Source organism: Megalops cyprinoides, chromosome 1 (genome assembly GCF_013368585.1).
Source record: "Megalops cyprinoides isolate fMegCyp1 chromosome 1, fMegCyp1.pri, whole genome shotgun sequence".
NCBI classification, from domain to species: Eukaryota; Metazoa; Chordata; class Actinopteri; order Elopiformes; family Megalopidae; genus Megalops; species Megalops cyprinoides.
This window is the reverse complement of record NC_050583.1, coordinates 63137962-63159094: the sequence shown is the minus strand read 5'-3', so window position 1 is coordinate 63159094 and position 21133 is coordinate 63137962. Positions and strand designations below refer to the sequence as shown.

Genomic DNA, 21133 nt, shown 5'->3' with positions numbered 1-21133 from the left:
TTTAACACCGACATTTCCCTTCGGGTTCAAATGATGGTAAATTACGAAAGAAAGAAATTCAAGAAATTCAAACCTTTCATGTATTAGAATAATAGACGGATTGATATAAGATCTATAGTGCCCTCTTGTGTCAATAAGTCATCACTACAGACAATTTTTGAAAGTTGGACATTCGGGCCATATGAAATACACCTGATTTCAAATGAGTGCATCTCAGTGTTGTATTATATGCGCCGTGGGAGCATATCTCTCCTCAGACTGGTCATTATAATAGTATAGTAAATATATAGTTTGTATTTAAGAGTATCATTTGTAGTCAGCTTTCAGTTTTTGTGCGTGACGAATGGACACCAGTATAGCCAGAATTAGCGCTTCATCCGTGACAGAAAGTTACAGAAAGCTAACAGCAGAGATGGCGAGCGCCTATCAGGTTTCTCACGGTGTGAGGTGTTGAATTATGCAAAACACGGAAACGAGTTTGGCAAGTCAGTTAGCATTCCCATTTCCCACAGGGATACCCTGGTGCACAGACATTTACACAGACCCACTCCTGTTTATGGAGGCTGGAGACTTTTTTTTCTTTTCTTTTTGAAAGAATTGGCAACGCTGTTTATTTGAGTACAAACATTTGCACTCTGTTCTTGTATTACTATGCTTGTTTAGTCTGCATTGCAGGTGGTTATAGTCTTTCTGATTTCCATTTTGTCCTCATTTATTTCTGTTCTGATCTGACCCGCATGTGCATTTTACTTATCTAGATCTATAGTGTCCTACAAACACAAGTAAGTTGGGGAATGGAAACACACAATAAGACAGGAGTTATTTATAATACAATTGTTCATTTATAATACACATTACACCTACTGATTAAACACTTTGTCAGTTACAGGTATAGATATAGCTAAATATGGAATGCATAACAAAACAGAGAAATGATCTCTGAACATACAACAGAGATCAAAGAAAAGCTGGATGACCTCCTCTACTGAGTCAAGGACTCCTGGTTAAAGGCACCTGTAAAGTGTAGTGAAGTCAGGTGTCCACACAAGGGAGCCCCAACATAACATTACCTTCTGACTTAGCTTAGAAAACACTTTTATCTAGTGTGACTTAAATATTTTACATTTTTACATACAGTCAGCATTCTCTGATGTCAATTTTTTACAAACTTCTTTCTTAGTGACACAGTTCATGAAGGACACAACTGCATTGCCCATTCCTGGACATCAAATCTGTGGGCATATGGTTATAAAGACACTACCCTACACCAAACTACTGCCCAATATTAGTCCTAAGCATTTCATATGGGGAAAGCTGCACCTGACAGAAATCCTGTTGTGATTATATTTAAGCCTGTCCTTCCCTTGAGAAGGGAAATGTGGTTCACTGTATAGTTCAGAAAATAAAAGAAACACCAATATAAAGTGACTTACTAGGGCGTTTGGTCACCACAAGTTACACAAAAGGCTCCAGTGCACCTTAGCATAGATTCAGCAAATGTCTGGAACTCTGTTGGAGGGATGCAATGCCATCCTTTGATGAGAAATTCGATCATTTTGTGTTTTGTTGATCGTGGTGGAAAACACTGTCTCAGGCACCACTCCAGAATCTCCCATAAATGTTCAGCTGGCTTGAGAGCTAGTGACTGAGATGACTATGGCATATGGTTTACATCGTTTCACGCTCATCAAACTATTCCTTGACCACTCATGCCCTGTGAATGGCGTCATCCTGGAGGTGACTACTCCCATCACCATGGGATGAAGGTGATCACACAGAATGTCTTTTGTGCTTACTGGCTTTTACCCTGCCCTTTAAGGGGTTGAGTGGGCCGAAACCATGCCAGGTGAATGTACCCCACACCATAACAGAGCCGGAAGATTCCTTCAAGATGGGAGGGCAGAACCCTTGCACTTGGACCTGTAGGTTTCTTTTTACTTGCACACATGCACTCATCCACTGCCCAGGATTTTTATACATGAGCCTAAGCATGAGGGGATGCTAATTGTCCAGTTGACTCAAGAACCACAACTGTGTGGAAACACCTGCTTTCAATATACTTTGTATTCATTTATGCAAGTGTTTTGGCAGTTACCTGTGTATTCTGACATGGGTGATCTGTGTTTGCTTTTAAGGAGCTTTCTGCATACGTATTTAGGATTGTGAAGTCACATTATTTGTACTGGGCTACTGATTCAATCACACTGAAATGCTGATATCCATTTCCCAGAGTCTGTTTCAGCCAAAACACAAGGTTCCCTCCTCTTTGGATCGGTCTTAATAAACAGTACACATACATTTAAAGAACTTGGCTTGTACATGTCTTGTGTTGTTACTTATTTCTTTTTAATGGTTTGATATCTATAGTACTTGGATTATATCTTGGCACTATCTGTTAAACCTTTGTCATTTTTTAAAAAAAACCTTATGGAGAAGGAAATATAGCTGTGGAGATGCCTGTCAACACAAACAAGTGTAATTTTCTGTTTTTATTTATATTTTTCATTTTTAGTTTCTTTAAGTACTCCTTTTAATTTCAGAGCTAACAGAGCAAAGCAAATGGACTGTATCAGGGATCTCTAAATGACTGAAAGAATTTTGTCATTTAAAAAATCTACACCTGAAATAGGGGTCTTGCAGCCTTGGTCCCCATATGATGTTTATATTGAGTAACATCCAGCATCAGTTTTTTCTTCAATAAACTTCATTTTCCAGCCTGGATTCTATGTAACACAGATCATGCTGACCCACAAAAAAATACAGATGAACACAAGTTTCTACTGTTTTCCAATAAACAAAGTTTTTTTAATATACATAAAATTACCAATACTAGTTTTTTATTCATTTATTTAAATTGTGAGTTTCAACACATATTTTATGCATTTAATATATGAAAACATTTTCATATAGTACCTTTCCCATTCAGGAACATAACAAATTCCAGGTTAAAAATGTATTCAGGAAATACAGAATCAGTACACATCAGGGGAAAGCTGGAGTAAAAAATTAATGACAGGACATCACTCATTAAAATCACAACGAATAAATGAGCAAAAGAGAAATAGAGTAAAAACAAGTCTCATAAAACCAGAGTGATTGATGTGGGTACATTCATCATTGAACATAACTAGGCAGACAGGATGCCAGTATACAGTGAACCAGACCCACCAAAGTGGGCCACAAACTAGCCACAAACGGAAGACAAGCAGTGCTGTTTGTGCCAAGTAAGGCCTCAAAAACCACAATTGGAATTTAAAAAGAACTTGGTATTTTACCAGAGTCAGAGCTCTAATATTACTCCCTGGGATGGGAGTAATATAGTTTGTGGTTAGTGCCAATGCAGCATTATGCTTTGCATGCGGTATTGCAGTTGATATTCGAATTTGGCAAGAACACCAGCATAAGGTGACTTGCAGCCATCAAAGTGCATACAAATGTACAAACTTCTCTGTGCTAGGTATGTTGAAAGAAGGCCTAGATATGTTTTTGAGGTAAAAGAATGACAATTTTGCTTGATGAAGTCACATTTGATGAGGTCTGAGATGGGATGAATTTAATGTCCAAGATGGAGACCATGAAGTAGTGGGGGACAGGTGAACCTGTTTTTTTATCTGATGAAGAATATGGGTTTCTCTCTTGTTACTGTTAATGTATAGAAACATATCTTTCACAAATTGCCCTACCTCCCTGAGATCGCTGTTTGCAGAGGAAATTGCAGGGAGAGATGTCCATTGTGGTCTGTATGTGGAGTATCTGCATCGTAGCAGCAGAAGTGGATACTCTACTGCCTGATTGCATGACAAAGGGCAAGCATGTTAATGATAAACAAGATGGGTACCGAAACTATGCCCTGTGGGACACCACAGACAGCAAGGGTAATGATAAATTTACCCAAAGTAACAAATTGATTTCTGTGGGAAAATTAAGAGGAAAACCACTGAAGGGCTGTGCCAGTGAGAGTGCTCAGAATAAGGTTCTTTGTGAGTGTAGCTCAACAGGTGAGTCCGCATCAGGGCTTAATTAAAAATCCTGTGAGGATAGGCAGCCTATTAGAACCAGGCTGTGGTGTGCTTAGGAAAAACACAGCAGGTTCATATAGCATGGAGAAAGTGTGACATACTCCATTATCACTTACAAAGACGCTACAGATTCATTTGTGAATTTTTTATCCCACAGAAACTACTTGTACAGAACACTCAGAAGACAGATGTTGTGAAAAGTAATTAGTCTCCTTCTGTTCATTTGAAATTTGTATTACCCTAGGTGAAGATGAAACGTTATTATACTGAATTAAAGACAAAGAAGAACCTTAAATGCATGTAAATAAAAATTCAAGTAGTGGTGTCATTAACTATGACAGACAGAAAAGCAAACTTTGTGAAAACATTGAAAGACCACTGTAAAAGTTGCAAATTGTGATACAGTTTATGGGGGCTAAACACCAACAGTATAAAAGATGTTTTCACCTCTCTGCAGGTTCAGCAAACCATTTTCAAGACTTGAGATTGATGTCATGGTTAGTTTTCTTTTTAAAAATTGATATGATATGAATATAATTGTGGAGTTATTCCTGTAACTTAGTCTCCATTTGACCTGATTTCACAGCACTGAAGTCTTGAACACAGCCACTTTTTTTCTTGCTCTGGTGCCCCAGAGAACAAAGCCACATGGCTGTGCCTCACAATACTTTAATGAACATAAACAATTCTCACAATTTTAATAACCTTCTCCCAAATAAAAGGTCTACCACATCACTTCTCAAGTTATTGTGAATACCACCTGAGCAAGGTTATGAATTCTCTCAATATACTACGCAGACGGGTATCAAATCAAGCCCTAGTAAGCAAAATGTGCATTATACCCAATAATTGTTTGCGCATTTACTTTTATTATGATCATCAATAATAGTTATTATAAATGAAGAATATGTGGTGCAATGAATCAGTGAACCCCAGAATGATTGATTTCATGCCGAAAACATGTCTGCTGTGATATTACTGCATATCTGCAATTCTGATAGATTTTAAAAGTTATTATTCACCTAAGGTATAATAAAGAGTATATTAAAGCCCTCCTTAATGAATTTTGTTACAAAAGAACCACCATACGCTCTAGAGGCAGATGAAAGGAAGGTCAACAGGGAACATCATTATACAGGTAATATGGGTAGAAGTGAATGGAGGAGTTCAATAAACATGTAAGATATGACCTTGAATAATTTCTTTTTCAATTCTGCCCATGTGTCTGCTTTTCAGGATCACTGCAGCAGGTTTTTGAAGTGGCTTTGGTCTGGTCTCTGCACAGTCTACTGATTTCTGCCTTGATGAGTCATAATCTGACATCACTGGAGAGTGTTACAGTTTATAGGCAGAGCAAGCTGCTGCCTTTTTTTCAGCTTAATCCTCCTGTGTGGTTAGGCATCTGAACCTGTGCTGGCTTGCTCTTTGCCCTGATGGGAACTGAGTCATATCACTACCCGGCTGATTTATTTATCAGGTAAAATGTAAAATATCTCATCTCATCTCATAATCATATGCACCAACACCAGTTTCACTGCTGTTCTGCAGGTGTGTTAGGCCAAGAACACCGAATTAACAAACTGAATTAATAACTGCCGCAATATTTCCGAATAGGTGCCTCTTTCTATCTGTTTTGCTACAAACTACTTTTGATAGACGCTCATATTAAGTGAGTGTCTATCAAAAGAAATTCATAGTAGTAGACAGATTTCTCTACTGCTAATCTTTGACAGTTAAAAGTCAAGACCAGATACCAATATGGAATCTACTAGTGGATAAGGTAACCTGTCAAATCCATTTTATATTAGTCAAATAAACAATCCAAAGCTCTTTTCTTTTTCTTCCTGTGTCCTTCCTTGTGTCGTTGCCATTACAATGGATGAGGCCATTCTGTATTAGACATTAACATGACAAATTAGGGCGGGATGTAGACCTGAGGGGAATTCTCCACCGTTACCGGACAGCTGTGGGCACATCTCGATCTGATGGAGGCAGTGGAGCAACTGGGAGCTTAGAGGCAAGAGAGGTGTGATATACCGAGCTCTTCTCATGTCCACTTCCAAGAGAATGGTCCATCTCTAACACCCTGCAGAATCCCACTGTCAAGACTATGGCAGTGACATCTCTCCCTGCCTTAATCCTGCTTTGATTTCAAGTGAACTGAAAGTTGTAAGTTTTAACTTATGATGACTTTGGGCTGCTGATCTGGAAATCTGTTTATATTTTATTTAAAAGAACCACAAAGATCAAGATACCAACTTGGCTTTTTAGAAGTCCTAACGTAAGTACACCTTTGTGCCTATACTCTAATATCACTTAAAGTGAATTTCATACCAATGAGATCTCTACTAAGGTGTTTATTTAATTACTTCTCGCAAAGTGAGGTGTATTTGTCTCCATTTCCTCCCACAAGGCCACAGATCACTCAGGCTTCATGGATCTGTGAGCCAGGCATTGTTCTGGAAACACTACCTACCTCTGACACATGGAAGCCTACATTGTCTTCCTGCAGGAGGAAATGAGAGCAGAATTCTCACTAGTTTCAAAAGGTAAAGCCTGGAACCACAGCAAGGATTCTACAGGGCAGTGTATAGTGGGTGGAAGACCCCTAAACTATAAAACCATGACCATTGTATTCTGTGGAAAAAGTAAGGCCATTGAATTATTACATGTTACTCACTCAGATTAGCTAAGCAAAATAATTCATGTATAGCACTTAAACACAGTAGTATGACTGCTTTCAACACAGATTTTTTCTGAACTCGCTTTTGACATAAAAAAAAATGTTTTGCACAGCTGTGGTAATTGGATGGTTTAATTTCACTTTCTTTTCCCAATAATGCTAAGAGTAACTGTTTCCCGTAAACGAAAAGCACATTATCTTCATTGACTATTAGCATATAAATGAAACATTTGTTGAATTCGGAAACAGTTGTTTGAGTGTATTGATCTATTGATTTATTTATAGGTTCAGAGATCTTTCTGTTTTAGTTTTCTTTTTCACTCCTCTCTACCACATTACACAATTAAATAAGAGAACTTTTATCCACCCAATCCACATTTCCCATAAACAAAATACAAGTTGTATTCATAAAGGAATCAATTAATTAAAAGTCAGGAGAGTAAAACAATAAAATAAATGAATATACATGTGAATTTGTAGAACAAAATAAATGGGTAACTTCAATGGTGAGGAAAAATAAGGCAGACAAATTAAAATAGTTTGGAGGAACACAGAGAAGACCCATTGTAACATGAAAATAATATTTTTATATTTAAGTTTTTGTATATATGTATTTAAGTTAATGTTATTTACGTTAATGTATTCATGCGGTTGAAAGGTGATCTGGTAGGCTTATAAATGTATCCGTTTTGACAATCCATGATTTAAGAGCTTAGTATAACACACAGCTATTTGAGACATAAAACAACGTAGCACAATGTGGCAATCCAACGCTGGGGAACTTTGTCACAATGTGCCACTCAACTTTGCTTGCTCGTGCCTCTGCCACGTCTCACTGATGACGTAATCTTTTTGACAGTCAGCACGGTTGCGCTGGAGATGGCGAACTGGTTGAAAAATAAAGATTTTCATTTGCGCATGCCTTTCCTGCGCAAAGGTTGCTAGTAATTGTAGTTACTTTTGGTGCATCGGAAACCGACGAACAACGCACTGCATTTTGTTTGAGACTACAACTTCCGAGGACCATGCACCGCAGCTTGCTTACGCCAGTGTAAAACCTCGGGCCGAAGGAGTTGCTATTTCCTGGTTAGACTGACAGCCATTTTGGATTCTGGACGGCTAGCCGTTAGGATTTGGGGGGATCTGTTAGCTACTTTTAATTTGATATAAACCGCAGTAATTCTTTTCAAGTTCAACGTTGCAAAGGGGAGCACCGCTTTACAAGAAGAGGGGGCTTACTGTGACATGTCAACGATGAATCCAGAATAGTAAGTAGAAATATAGCGAGCGGTGATGGCTGTCTGGGATGAAAGTGACTATTAGCGAGCAAGCTAACTGGCTAGCCTTTGGATTGTTAGCTGACTGGAAGGTTAGCTCGCTAACTAGCTGCCTAGTTTTCCAGCAGGCAAAACATGTTGACTGTGTAGAGAAACAAAAGAATGTAGCTAGGTAGTTAATTAGCTAGCTTCGCAGTATATACGACAGAATACCCACTTTTACGTCATAAATAACGTTAGCTAGGCAAATAAGCTAGCCTTTTGGTAAGATAACGTTACTATGTCGCTAGCAGGCTCGTTATACCCCAAGAATATTATCATAGTAGCAATAACGAGATATAACGCTAATACAGCGAGTAGGCTAACGTTACCGACTTTGTTTTAGTCAACTTGCTAACGTACCTCTGGCGTCTATAAATGGCACCTAAATTTCTTTACAAAACCATAACTAGCTATTTGACACGTACCCGGTAAGTTAGTTAGCCAGATAGTTGGACTAGCTGGTTAGGTAGCGACGTAAGATAATACAGAATATAAGCACACATGTTCGAAGCTGTAAAACGATAATGATGTAGTCAGCTACCGAGTTACCTAGATAGATACACGGCTTATCCAGGCCCGATGACAACAGCGTTGCGTCTTATCTACGTTAGTAACATGTTGGTAGTTTACATGTAGGTAGCTGGCTACGTTGGATAGTTTAATAAGTTTGTAGTAGTCTAACAGTAAGTTGAATGGCTCATTTAGCAGACTTTAGCTGTTAAAACGGACTAGTCTGTAAGTTAAATTACATGAAATTTTCGGAGGCTTCAGGAAACGTTTGGTTGACAGATGTTGACTGGCTGGAAGCGAACGTTAGCTGCCCATTTAATATTCCATTAAGGTACCAAGATTAGGTAACGTTAACACACAACGTTTGCGACGACAAAGGTGCTGGAAAGCTGGCTATTGTCTTTTAAAAGTCTAGCTAGTTGGACTAATTAGCTAGCTAGCTCGCTCATGTAGCTTAGCTACATTCCTGGTATTACTCACAATAATAGTATGCAAGGGTTATGAGTAGCACGGTGAAACAGATTATATGGTTCCCTGTCATCACTAAAATGTACTTTGCTAGCTGGCCGGGGAACTAATTCGGTGAAAAGTTTCAAAATGTCATTGTTTGGCAAACCCAAAATGTATACCTAGGTAGCTAGCAGGGTGCTAGTGGGAAGTTAGCTCGCTTGCTACTTTATTAAAGATTTAGCTTGCTAGCTACCCCCGTGAAACCTAAGATTGGAACATATGGTGGAGATGTGACCCCACACTTCATTTGTTTACTTGCGACAAGCTAGCAATATCACTGTTTGAAAACAACACCATAGCCAGCTGGCTAAAAGCGGGCTGTGGATGGTATGCAGCCACTGACTGCACAACTCATCATTACTGTGAATATGGACCAGGTTAAAGGAATATGATGGATGCAGACAGGTTGACCAACAGTAAGAACGCCTGAGAACGTCAACAACGTTTGTAAAAAAAAAAAAAAAAAAAAATCTGTTCATCAACAAGTTGAATGCCAAGAGACACCCATCCGCTGGAGCGCGACAGTCATGCGTGGGTCACATGGCCTCTTGCGACACTGCTTTCACCTATTAAGCAATTCGCTGCAGTGGAGTGTACCCGAGATCTTTCTGCAGGTTAACGACGAGGGGTTTATTTTAGAACTTTGAATCTGAAACAGAAGCAGGAGCACAGTTTTAGTGTGTCATAGTGGTTTGTTATTCTGCTTCCGCCATTTCACTTAAAACTTGGGTTGCTTGGTTTCGTAATTCGAAGAGAATTAAGCAGTCCATCTGTCATCACCCACAACTTCCTGGATTCCCTGTTTCCTTTATCAGCAGAAGTAAATAGAGGAAGGATAACCTGACAGGGTAGCAGAAGCAGTCAGAGCGTGGCACATATCTCCTGTCATTCATAAACATGTATTCTTAGGTTGTTTGACCAAGTACAGTAGTTTCATATATTTTTATCAGTTAGCTTGGTTGACATACTTCATTGTAAAAGTACCTGTATTGATTTGAGAAGTTTGATATTGTTGCTCTGTATTGTTTTATGGAACGAAGTAATTTACGTGTCCACACTCAGAGCAAAGTATCTGGAACAAGAGGCTACATGCTGCAAACCTTTCTATTCCATTATTTCAAATGAATATCCATGGTCACTTTTTAGGCTGTATAAAGGTACCTTTATAAATGTCTGGCTTTTCAGTATGAATCAACATGTTTTACATGTTAATTTAAAAAATTGTTGCATGAAATTTCACTGTATTAAAGAAAAACATTGTTTTATCCCCAAATCCAAAAAGTCTGGGAAGTGCCAAACGTCCAAGAATCCTGCTTCACAGTGTGTGGTTCCTTACAGTCTCAGAATAAATGTTTGCACGACGGATGATATGACACAGTCAAAGATGGCGAGAGTGGGGTGTTCTGTGTGAGCCAGGGGCTAGCTTTGTTGTGATTGTTAAAAAAGTTGGCATAGATGGGCATTCTTATTTTAATCAAAATGAAAGTGTAAATGTCAGAACACAGAATTGCTGTATGCTTGCAAACTTGGAATAATACAACTTTGTGATGTGTAGATTAACATCTCTTTTTATAACACATGCTATACTGGCCATGCACGTGTAGCAAGTGCTTAGTGTGAATAAATCTCTTATTAATACATTTAGGAGGTCTATAAGAGTAGTGTATTTGTGCTTTTTTGTGCAAAACCCTTGTCACACATTTAAACTGATTCAGCAATTATTTGAATACATTAGAGTGCTTTTACATTTTGAATGTCATGATGAAGGTGGAAGAAGTTCATTTGGTTTCATGTCAGGGAAATGCTATGTACTGGCCGCTGTGGAAACATGACACAGTTCTCGAAAAGGACTACATTTTCCATAATGCAAGTGTGCAGCTCCATATCATATGTAATTTCAACAAGTGATCATCCTTCGGAAGGCATTTGATAAAATGGACCAGTACAGACCCCCAACATAAAAGAATAGAATAATGTTTTGTGTGCCCTACTCCATGTGTGTAGGCCAGCACAGTAATCTTACGTCACTTCACAGCCACGCATGCATGATGTCAGGAACTGACAGATAGTTGAGAACAATTACCAATGTCTTTGTACCATTTTAATATATAAGTAAATAGCAAAAATAATCCACAGCATATTGGCAAGAACACATTTTTTCTGACCCCAAAACATTTGAGTTGTAACAGTAATAGATCAGTGTTTGAAGCTGCATCAAGATGTTCTTCTTGGCAGTAGTCTTAATATTTGTAAGAGGTAGATGTGATTTCTGTCCACCAAGCCCTTTGGCAAGACTAATAAGGCAGTTTCAATTCCTGTACTGTCTTATATCTATATTAATTATGTTATCATATAATCATGTCAGTACAGTAAAAACGCAGACTCTGGACCCTTTTGTTTTTGGGTTGCGCTGTATAGGTTGGTGATTTCCCACTCGTTCAGTACACTTTCAGCATTCATCTGTGGTGGTGGAGCCTGCACTAGCAGCTAATTGAGGAGTTTAAACAGTCTGTTAATTGCCTTCTATTTGTATTCCTGCCACAAATCCACCTTGTTTTGTGGTGGTGTAATTTAAATGGATGTAGTGCAGTGTATGAATTTGAAACTTTGGACAAATGGTCGCATGTGAGATTATTTCCTTGTAGGGGAACAGGCAAAAGAAAACAGACCCCCCCCAACAGATCATTTTATTAAAGGAGAGAGTTGGGCTTTAACTGAATGAAGCACAGGGTCACAGGGTTATTTTGTAATTACACTCCTGATATTATAGTAAAGTACAACCTTCCACATAAAACTGCACTAGCGGTGGGTTTTATTTATTTCATAATCTGAAGATGATCAGGTATTGTCCCAAAGCAGACCTGCTCCATTACTGAATGTATTATTTGTGTCCAGCAGACACTTGTTTTGGTGTTTTTTACCAGAGCTCATTTGCACAGCAATGCATGCAGTAGTGAGACTTCAAACGGGTCCTTTTATCCAAGCCAGGAGATCCCAGCCCCCTCGCTGTTTGCTGATTCTCCCTCACACTGCACTTTACCTGAACCTGCCCTGTATCGAAGCTGTTCCAACGGCATATTAAAAAATAAATTCTCCTGTCGCCGGAACACAGGAGTTCTGTCTCTCTTTACCTATCCCTCCAAAGAGGACTAGGTTTCGGTTCAAATTCTATTCAGAAGACAGTTCTTTTAGGGACTTTCCTTGCGCTCTTGCAGCCGTTTAAGGCTTGAAATCCCCAGCGTTGGAAGAGGCATTGTGTATTACCCTAGAATGAAGCCGTGTCAGCTCCGCTTCACAACTTATGAGGTCCTGGTCCACGAACAAGCACGTCATTGGGAAGTTAAACTGCATAGTGTTGAATCAGCAAGGTCCAAAATGTCTGGAATAAGGACACGTTAAAATAATTGTTGTCAATATCTTGTGATGTGATGTTATCAGTTACATACTTGAAATGCTGCACATGTGCAAAAAGCCCTCTGATATGTTCTGAAAAATTAGGTGCACAAGCTGTGGCTATTTTTATGCTAAATTTATAGTTGTCGCAGGAAGCACAGGGGTGCTGTCTGCTAATAAATTGCAAAATTCTGTAGTGAAGTAGTGAAAAAGTAGTGAAACAATAAAGATATTTCTTCATGTCTGGCCGCAGAATTAAACCTTGATCTATGAATTTGTTTCTTTCTTCTGCTTAAAAGTTTGCAGCAGCATAATTCCACTTCTGTCCAAATTTTGTCTGATGTATTATAGTCTGGGCACTAAGATGGAAAACCCACTGCTTCTCAAGTCAGCCTAGAGTAATGAAAGAGGCAGTGTTCCTAAAACTGCAGTGTATTCCTTGTTTGCATACAGAACAATGGGCAGATAATTTAATAATTCATGTGTTGGACATTTTTCTACCAACATAATGAAGCCTTTAGTCATACCTGATGCAGGAGCACACTTCCAAAGTTCAGTGAAATGCTTCTGGGACAGAAAAATATCACTTGTATCTATATGTTGGTTAACTTACCTATTAGCTTTGAAAACCACAACCACACCGCATATTTTTAAATCTTTGTAGTCATGTGTTTCTGTCTACCACATGGACGCAGCATAGTGCTGTTGCTGTGATATCAACATTGAATAGATACGAGTGGCGTTTTTTCCCCCGGAAGCATTTCACATGGTCTCAGAAAACTGGAGGTGTGCTCCCGCATCAGGTATGGCTAAAGGGAAAACAATACGGGAAGAAACCTAACGCCACATGCCGGGGATAGCTGTTATTGCGCTAAAAACAGCTATTCGATATATTGCAGCGGCTATATCGCACAGCCCTAGTTTATGGTTAATATTATATGTAATCGATAGTTTATTAACAAATTCTAGTGGTTGCCTTTTTTTCTGACCCACAACTTTGTCTTGTTTTGCATTTTTGTCACAGTAACACATCTGTATTGGGGAAATGGATAGAGAAAGTGAGGAACAGTGGACTGCTTCTTACCCTGAATGCTTTCTGCAGACTTAGTTTGAAAACCTGCCTCCTAGAGAGAAGGCAGGCAGCTGATATGCCTGCTGTTTGCGCAGGTTTAACATCACATGCCTTTCACACCAAAAGATGACATTAGCTGGCTCGGAAGGGAAATGGTCAGATTTAGCTTTAGCCGATGGTGTCTTCCACACCAGCTGTTCTTTCGCCACAAGGATTTTTCTCCTATCTAATCAAAATGCTCGGTGCAGTTTCTTGTCATTTAGTTTATGAATTTCTGTGTTGCCCGAGTAGGAATCCATTGGTAGCATCACAAACCCATGGACTTGCCTCAGAATCAGCTGGACTAAACAGTTCTGGTTTGGAAACGCAACATGACAATTAAGGCCATCCTGAAATAATTTTCGCATGCGGAGTTTTGATCATTTTGGTCAGTGTTTGCTGGGGAAATTTGAATGCTGTGGGTGTATTTGAATGAGCATGTATACTGCTGTTGTCATTGTACACCATAGCTCACCTGGTGCTGTAAACCAAGGCTTGAGCAGAGTGTAGGACACCCTTATACTGTTTCACTAGGAAAAAGAAATGAAGTTTCAGAGAGTTAAGAACATCAAGCAGACTTAACTGAAATGCCTCATTTGTTTATTTGTATTCACTACTTTCCTAGCATTTTCTTTGTTTCCTAGCATGGTCAAAGAGGAAGAAAACACCATTTCCTTATGTGTGGAAGGGGTTGTCTGTGTTGACCTTGGTCACAGTTGAGTGGAAAGCAGCCAGACAAAAGGGCAAAGCTACACAGGCAGTTTGTATTTAGGTGTGCGTGTACATGGTAATACAGTTATATCAACATTAATCTCCTAGGCCTATAATCAGATGTAGGCCAAAGGGATAATTGGGGATGCGGTTGACAATTTTTCAGGTGCCGTAAAACAAAACCAGTTTTTGTCCTTTGGTGACCTTCGCTGGCTTGCACAGAACTGGTTCTTTGAGTGTGTGTGTATGTGTATGTGTGTGTGTGTGTGTGTGTGTGTGTGTGTGTGTGTGTGAAAGACACACAGCTCATTGGTTTGAAGTGCTCACCCAGAATCCTTCATGTGTGCATCTATACAGCAGTTTCTGACACAGATGCCTGCTATATCCGGTTGTTATTGACGTTGCTGTTTTATTGTGATTATAGTGGACACTGGTCATAAGAGCCTTACTTCAAATCACTGTAAATAAAAGAATAAGAGCTTAGCTAGTCACTGAACATTCCATAGACTTTTGAGTCTCTGGAGTAAGAAAATACACAAGTTTTTTTGATTCTTGAGTAGTTTGTCTGTTCTCAGCATGTCGCGGAATGCAAATTTCTCCTTCTTTACACGCCTTAGTGTAGCGCTGTCATCCTCAGGAACGATGAGATGCTTACCTCTCTGTCAGTGCTCAGCATGCAGCCCACAGCACACACTGAACCGTGCTGCAGGCACCAGCTCTTCTGTTTTTGCTCTTTTTCCCTCACCTTGCTTCTTTTCATGCCACCGCCTCATATCACTTCATCTGATGGCTGTGAGCACAGACACATAAACGTTTCCTCTGCTCATTTCACACTTGCATCTTTTCAGCATTTACAGTAAAACGTGATCATTCGTAGAAGAGGAAGCATACATTTCATAACAGAAATCTGAGCCGAAACTTATCCCTTATAACTTCTCGCATGCGTTGTAGACGTTGCTCGCTTACATCACAATTTTTTTTTTCCTAGAGCAGTTGAAATTGGTACTGTCTTCCTTGTCTAAACGTATTGTAACAGAGGTCTCCCGAGGCTTATGAACAGTCATAATTCTGGTGTCATTACAGGCATGGAAATAGCACTTGTAGTGCACAGCGGTTTGAGCTGCGTCAGGTTTGAATGGATGCAGGTCAGTGGACTGCGTGGAAGCTGCTTGCTCTTCCTGCACTGTTCTCTTTCTGTTCACCCTCTGGATTCTGGGCCACCTCCAAGGAGGTCGTGCATGACACCTTCACGCTAATGGCACACGAGGAATGCCCATCATGGACACTGGCCGCAGTCAGCTTAAGAAGGGGTCATGGATGGCAGAAATCACAGCTAGATGCTATATCTGAATACAAATCTAGAATTAAATTGATATCTTAATTACATTAATTTACCCTAGTGTGTGTATGTATGTGTGCACACACATACATATGTGATGAATATATGAATTCATCTGATAGTCAGTGCTAGTTTAAACGCATTTCCACATCCAGTGTTTGGTTTCTCTTTTTTTGCAAGCCAGTGATTAAAAAAAAAAAAAACGACTGCAGAGAATTTGTCTTCAAATGCAGGAATGCAGCATCTTACAAAAACATTGACAGTGTAAGCTGTCATTGTGCTGTTAAAAGGCTGACAAAGAGCAAGCGTTTGGAAAAACTGCTTATTTTATCTGAGGTTTCCGAACTGAAAAACTGCAGGAGTCTGCACTAAAATAATCTCATTTCTGAGCATGTTAATCCTTTTCTGCTTCACAGACTAGAGGGGAGAGAGGGACAGTGAAAGAAATGGCCTGTCACAAGGAAGTGTTAGCATGGAGTCTTTAGCAAAAGCACACGTACAGCACTGACCTGTGTTGCATAAGGCAGCTTTGGGGCCGAGGTACGGGGTACTTCCTGAAATGTTAAGAACGTTCTGGAGCATATTTGTGTTCCGATTTGAGCAGTGTTTAAAAAAGGCTTGGTGGAGAGTAGACTCTGGAACGGCGAAAACACAACAGTAAATGTAAGACTTTGTTATGAATCTGTGTCTCGGAAGATAAATCGATATGAATATATTTTTAAGGCAACCAGTCACACATGCACGCACGTACAATCTCAATCGCACACGAAGAAGAGCTTGTGTAGGATGGTTTCTCAGCAGTTAGAACAGAAGTGTTTGTTCATTCGTTAGCTCAGTGATGTGGCAGATTTTCGAAGGCCAGGAAGTGCCAGGGACAGACACTTCCTCCTGATTAAGAAGAGCATCAGTGTGCTTGCCAACCGGTGATATCACTGCAATCTTTGCGTTCAGCTCTCTAATGCCTTCACTTGTTTATCTAAGGTGTATGCACAGCAAGCAACAGATGTCATGATGCCGTCTGACTCCTCAATTTGCATTGTAACAATCTTTTTTTTACAACAGGAAACATAAACATAAAATGTCCTTATATATAGGACCGATTTAACACGAGATGAAATTTGATATCAAAAGTCGCATCACTTTGTGTTACTTAAAACAACAGTTGTTAATATAAACATTTTGAAGAAAAAGTTATTCTGTGAGTCATTCTGTGGAGATTTTTTTCTAGTCAAGACGTGAATTACAGTATGCATTGAAATTGTTTCGTATTTCAGTTTGAGCTATTCCGGTTCCCACTAATTGCTGTTGAAAGGTTTTTTTTTCTCCGCACAACAGCAACAAGAGACATTCTGTAGCTATTCTTTCAAAATCTTAAAGACTGCTTAGCTCACCAAATTTGAAAACGGTTGTAAGGAGATACAGTATCTGGCTGACCTAAACTTGTTACTATGAGAACCCTTATCTAGCTTTACCCAGTGTTAGGAATGCATGTTTGTTATGTAATTTGTAATAGTAACATTTTGTTATTTTTACAAGTAGACTTTTACAGTAGAAAAGTCAGTCAGAGTGTAATAGTTAGGAAATGTAGCTAACATTACTTGTATTCGTTGTCTTTTTGTGCCCTAGTTTTATGAATCTTATTGTGTTTCCCATCACTTTCTGCCTCTTAGCAAGGTTTAGGCTATGTCACCAAGTGTGAGTGGACAGCTGTATCCAGTTTTCTGAGTGCTTACTAAACCATCAGTTTTTGATATATAAGAATGTTTTGGTGTAAATTAAAGTGGAAAATCAGATAAAAAAAGGTAGAAAAAGATAGTAAAGCTTCAACTTAAAAAAAAAAAGTCTGTACACATCTGGTGTAAACTTCTCTTTACCTGAGGGGCCGCCAGACCGAGGGAGTAATGAGGGAAACATTAGAGATCAGTAACCTGAGTATCGGCCACCGCTTTGCCTTTTTCCTGCCGTGCTGGGTGCTGACGCGGCAGCAGTAACCTGCACACGCTGGTGAGCTCTGAGGTTTGCATTGTGAAAGTGGCAACGGCAGAAATCCTCCTACAGTTTACCTGTTGAGCTGCTTCCAGCCTGCACTGTGAATCCGCACACTCAGTCCCTGTGCTACCCGAAAGCCCTGTGGGCACGTTAGGATTTGAGTCATAAACTTACTGTGAGTGATCGTTGCGCAGTTAATGTTACTGTCACGGACACTGGAAAAAGCCTAGTATGTCATCACGGTCCATCCTCTTGGTTTGTGGTGTGTAATTTGCGACATAAGTGATAGCTGTATTGTTAACACAAGGAAGTGTGAGGTGTTGGGTAAGGAAGTGTGCCCTGGATGCAGAAGCATTTTTTAACAGAGTTTTTAACCTGTGGTCGTTTCTCCTCTCCTCCCCAGTGACTATTTATTCAAGCTGCTTCTGATCGGTGACTCCGGCGTTGGAAAGTCTTGCCTTCTCCTCCGATTCGCAGTGAGTGTCCTCTCCGTGACCTCTCCCTCTTCCCCCCTGAGGCCCCCGTGCTTAAAAGCAGCCCAAATGTAATAATGAGAAGATTGGATCAGCGTGTGTGCGCGCTCCCTGCCCTACATGTAGGAGTGTGTGGTTGGAGCTGTAACCGGGGAGGGCGAGCACAGTCCTGTCACCGTGACCCTAACGGTGGTGGCTCACCACCAGACCTCTCTGTACACAGACAACAGGGTCTGGATCAGTTTAGATGGAAACCTAGCATTTGTTCAGTTGTGGGTGTGTTTGTATTTGGAGTGATGGATGGATGGATGGATGGATGGATACAGATAGGTATAGATAGATGGGTAGGTTGACTGGCATTAGACAGTAAGAGAGGGGGTAAGCTTTTTTCCCTTTCTGTTTCAGGACGACACATACACGGAAAGCTACATTAGCACTATCGGAGTGGACTTCAAAATAAGAACTATAGAATTAGACGGAAAGACGATCAAACTTCAGATCGTAAGTATATGTTCCCTGGTTCAAATGACCCGAACGGCTCAAAATGACAAAGGGGAAAGCACGTGTGCTCAGTAGTCTTGCTGCTGCAGCTGTGCTTCCAGCCTCTTTGAAGCGCATTGTTTATGGAAGATGAGCCCTGCCGGTAGCTCAGCGGAGGCAAACGACGTTGTTTCAAGAGGTGTTTCGTCTCAGTGGAACTCGGTTTTTCTGTGCTGAAGGTCAGCATGCAGCTGTACCGATAATTGACCTTATTGATGCCCAGTGGCTCCATGGAGGGCCAGTCAGAGTTCTTGCTGTTAATTTTATGCAGCGTGCGACTCATTGGTATGGGGGCTGTCTTTACAGTGGGACACGGCAGGACAGGAGAGGTTTCGCACCATCACATCCAGTTACTACAGAGGAGCACATGGCATTATTGTAGTGTATGATGTTACAGACCAGGTGAGTTCACCTCTCTGTAATTATGACCCCTTTGCAGATGACATCTGCAACGCATCTGATGTGAACTCTGGCTATGGTTTCTGCAGAATCATGTGTTAAATGACGTCTCTCCTTCCCCCGTCAGGAGTCTTTCAATAACGTTAAACAGTGGCTACAGGAGATAGACCGCTATGCCAGTGAAAATGTCAACAAGTTGTTGGTAGGGAACAAGTGCGACCTGACAACAAAGAAGGTTGTGGACTACACAACGGCAAAGGTAACGGTTTCTTACATTTAAAACAGAATCTTATTAAATCATCGCCATTGGCGAAGACCGACCGCTCACCCTCAGCGGCTGTCTGTTTCCCCGGCAGGAATTTGCAGACTCCCTAGGCATCCCCTTCTTGGAAACCAGCGCCAAGAACGCCACCAACGTAGAGCAGGCCTTCATGACCATGGCGGCGGAGATCAAGAAAAGGATGGGCCCCGGGGCCACCGCCGGCGGCTCGGTGAAGTCCAACGTGAAAATCCAGAGCACTCCGGTGAAGCCTTCCTCCGGAGGCTGCTGCTGAGGCCTTCCCCCCTGCACCCCGCCCCTCAGAATCTCTGATGTAACATGCTCCACCGTTAGAGAGAGAGAGAGAGAGCCAGAAGGAAAGCGAGAGAGAATATTAAAAGTTGCCTGAATCGTACTGTATGTAGCCGCACTACCAGTTCTCCAAAACAAAATTCTCCAAAAAACGAAAAACAAGGTCATCTATCCAATAATGGTCAGGCCCTCCCACCCCAGGTTGCTTTTACCCCCCCCCCCCTCGCCCCATCCCTCCACCGCCGCCTCCCAGAGACCACAAACATCATTTTCACAACTGTTCAAAATGCTCTCCCTGTGCAGGTTTATAAATATGAGAAAGAATAATGTGTGTAAATCTCACTGCATTCCTACCGCAGGTCTGGTCTGTGGTCGGTTTCATAACTTTTTTGTTGTTGTTGTTGATTTATTTGCTGTTTATATCATTTCTTTCTGTCTTCTGAAGATGAAGTTTTGTCAATGTCTTTCAACCGACAGCACAACACTGTTTCACTGTCCAACGTCAAGAAAGTCAAGTAAAATATGTATGTTATATATATATATATAAATATATATGTAAGATCTGATTTGCTAGTCGTTTAGAGAGGTAAGTGGAATACATTACATTATTTGATGAGTAGGCTAACTTCATAATCTGCATTTAATTTGTGGCTCCAGGCTATTGTAATTTTGTTGCACAATATCTTACATTAAAGAATGGAAGAAATGTTTAATAAACATTGTACTTACTGGAATTCCTACTAGACTTTGATATAAACATGGTCTTCAATTCTTAGTGGCGTATGTAGAATACACTTTTATTTTAATTATTTATTCTACATCTATTTGGAAAATCTGTTCTGGTTATTACAATCCTGCTGGCAATTTGGCCATTACCTGTGGGATACCTAATGGAAAGTGGCAGTGGCAGGGTCACATGAAACACTATGTTCTTTTTTCAAAATAAAGGCAACTGAATTCAGTTTTAAATGAGCTGGATGACAGGTTATAGTCACAGGTCGTATTGTGGATGACTGCACTGCTTTCAGGGTTGTGCATCTGCACATTGCTGTCAGGTTCAGAATGAGGCTGTTCACAAAATGCTGGATTAATCCACCCATTGATCAGACTACTTTTAATAATAAAGAAACTTTCATACAGGCAGTTTGGTGCAGTATGCTTCATCAAACAGTAAGTCATAATTATGTTGTCAAGACTTCACTATACAACAAGTGAGAAAGAACTGTTGCTCTTTGTCCTAAACCAAGCCAAATAAAGCCATTTATTTGGCTTGGTATATTGTTGATCCAGATTTACTGGCTACCCTTGGGCTGACCATATATTAATGTGTGTTTTTTCAAAAAATTATTTTTGCAACTTTCCAGTGAACATAAAGAACATATTTGGCATCTTTTTACATTTGTTTCCCTTTGAAAAGTATCATACACATTACCATCTTAATCTCCCAGTTTAATCTATTTGTCAGTGCTGCGCAATTTAATATTTACTTTATCCTAGTTCATACAACATGTTAGCATTTTCCAGATATTTTAAATAGTTGGGAAACAGGAAATTAAGCAGTTACAG

At 40.1% G+C, this 21133-nt stretch overlaps 1 protein-coding gene across 1 annotated transcript; it reads left to right on the top strand.

Moving 5' to 3' along the window:
• The first annotated feature begins 7800 nt into the window (after window positions 1-7800).
• Window positions 7801-20284, top strand: LOC118772456 (ras-related protein ORAB-1). The gene is made up of 6 exons (XM_036520809.1): window positions 7801-7970; window positions 17988-18060; window positions 18463-18558; window positions 18904-18999; window positions 19124-19255; window positions 19353-20284. Exons 1-6 carry the CDS (start codon window positions 7948-7950, stop codon window positions 19548-19550), a joined length of 618 nt encoding a protein of 205 aa, XP_036376702.1. The 5' UTR covers window positions 7801-7947; the 3' UTR covers window positions 19551-20284.
• The last annotated feature ends 849 nt before the right edge of the window (window positions 20285-21133 follow it).

Coding starts and splice junctions, on each gene's coding strand:
- LOC118772456 (XM_036520809.1), top strand. CDS start 7,948: ATGTCAACGATGAATCCAGAATA. Junction 18,559..18,903: donor AGACGATCAAACTTCAGATC/GTAAGTATATGT, acceptor CTGTCTTTACAG/TGGGACACGGCAGGACAGGA. Junction 19,256..19,352: donor TGGACTACACAACGGCAAAG/GTAACGGTTTCT, acceptor TTTCCCCGGCAG/GAATTTGCAGACTCCCTAGG.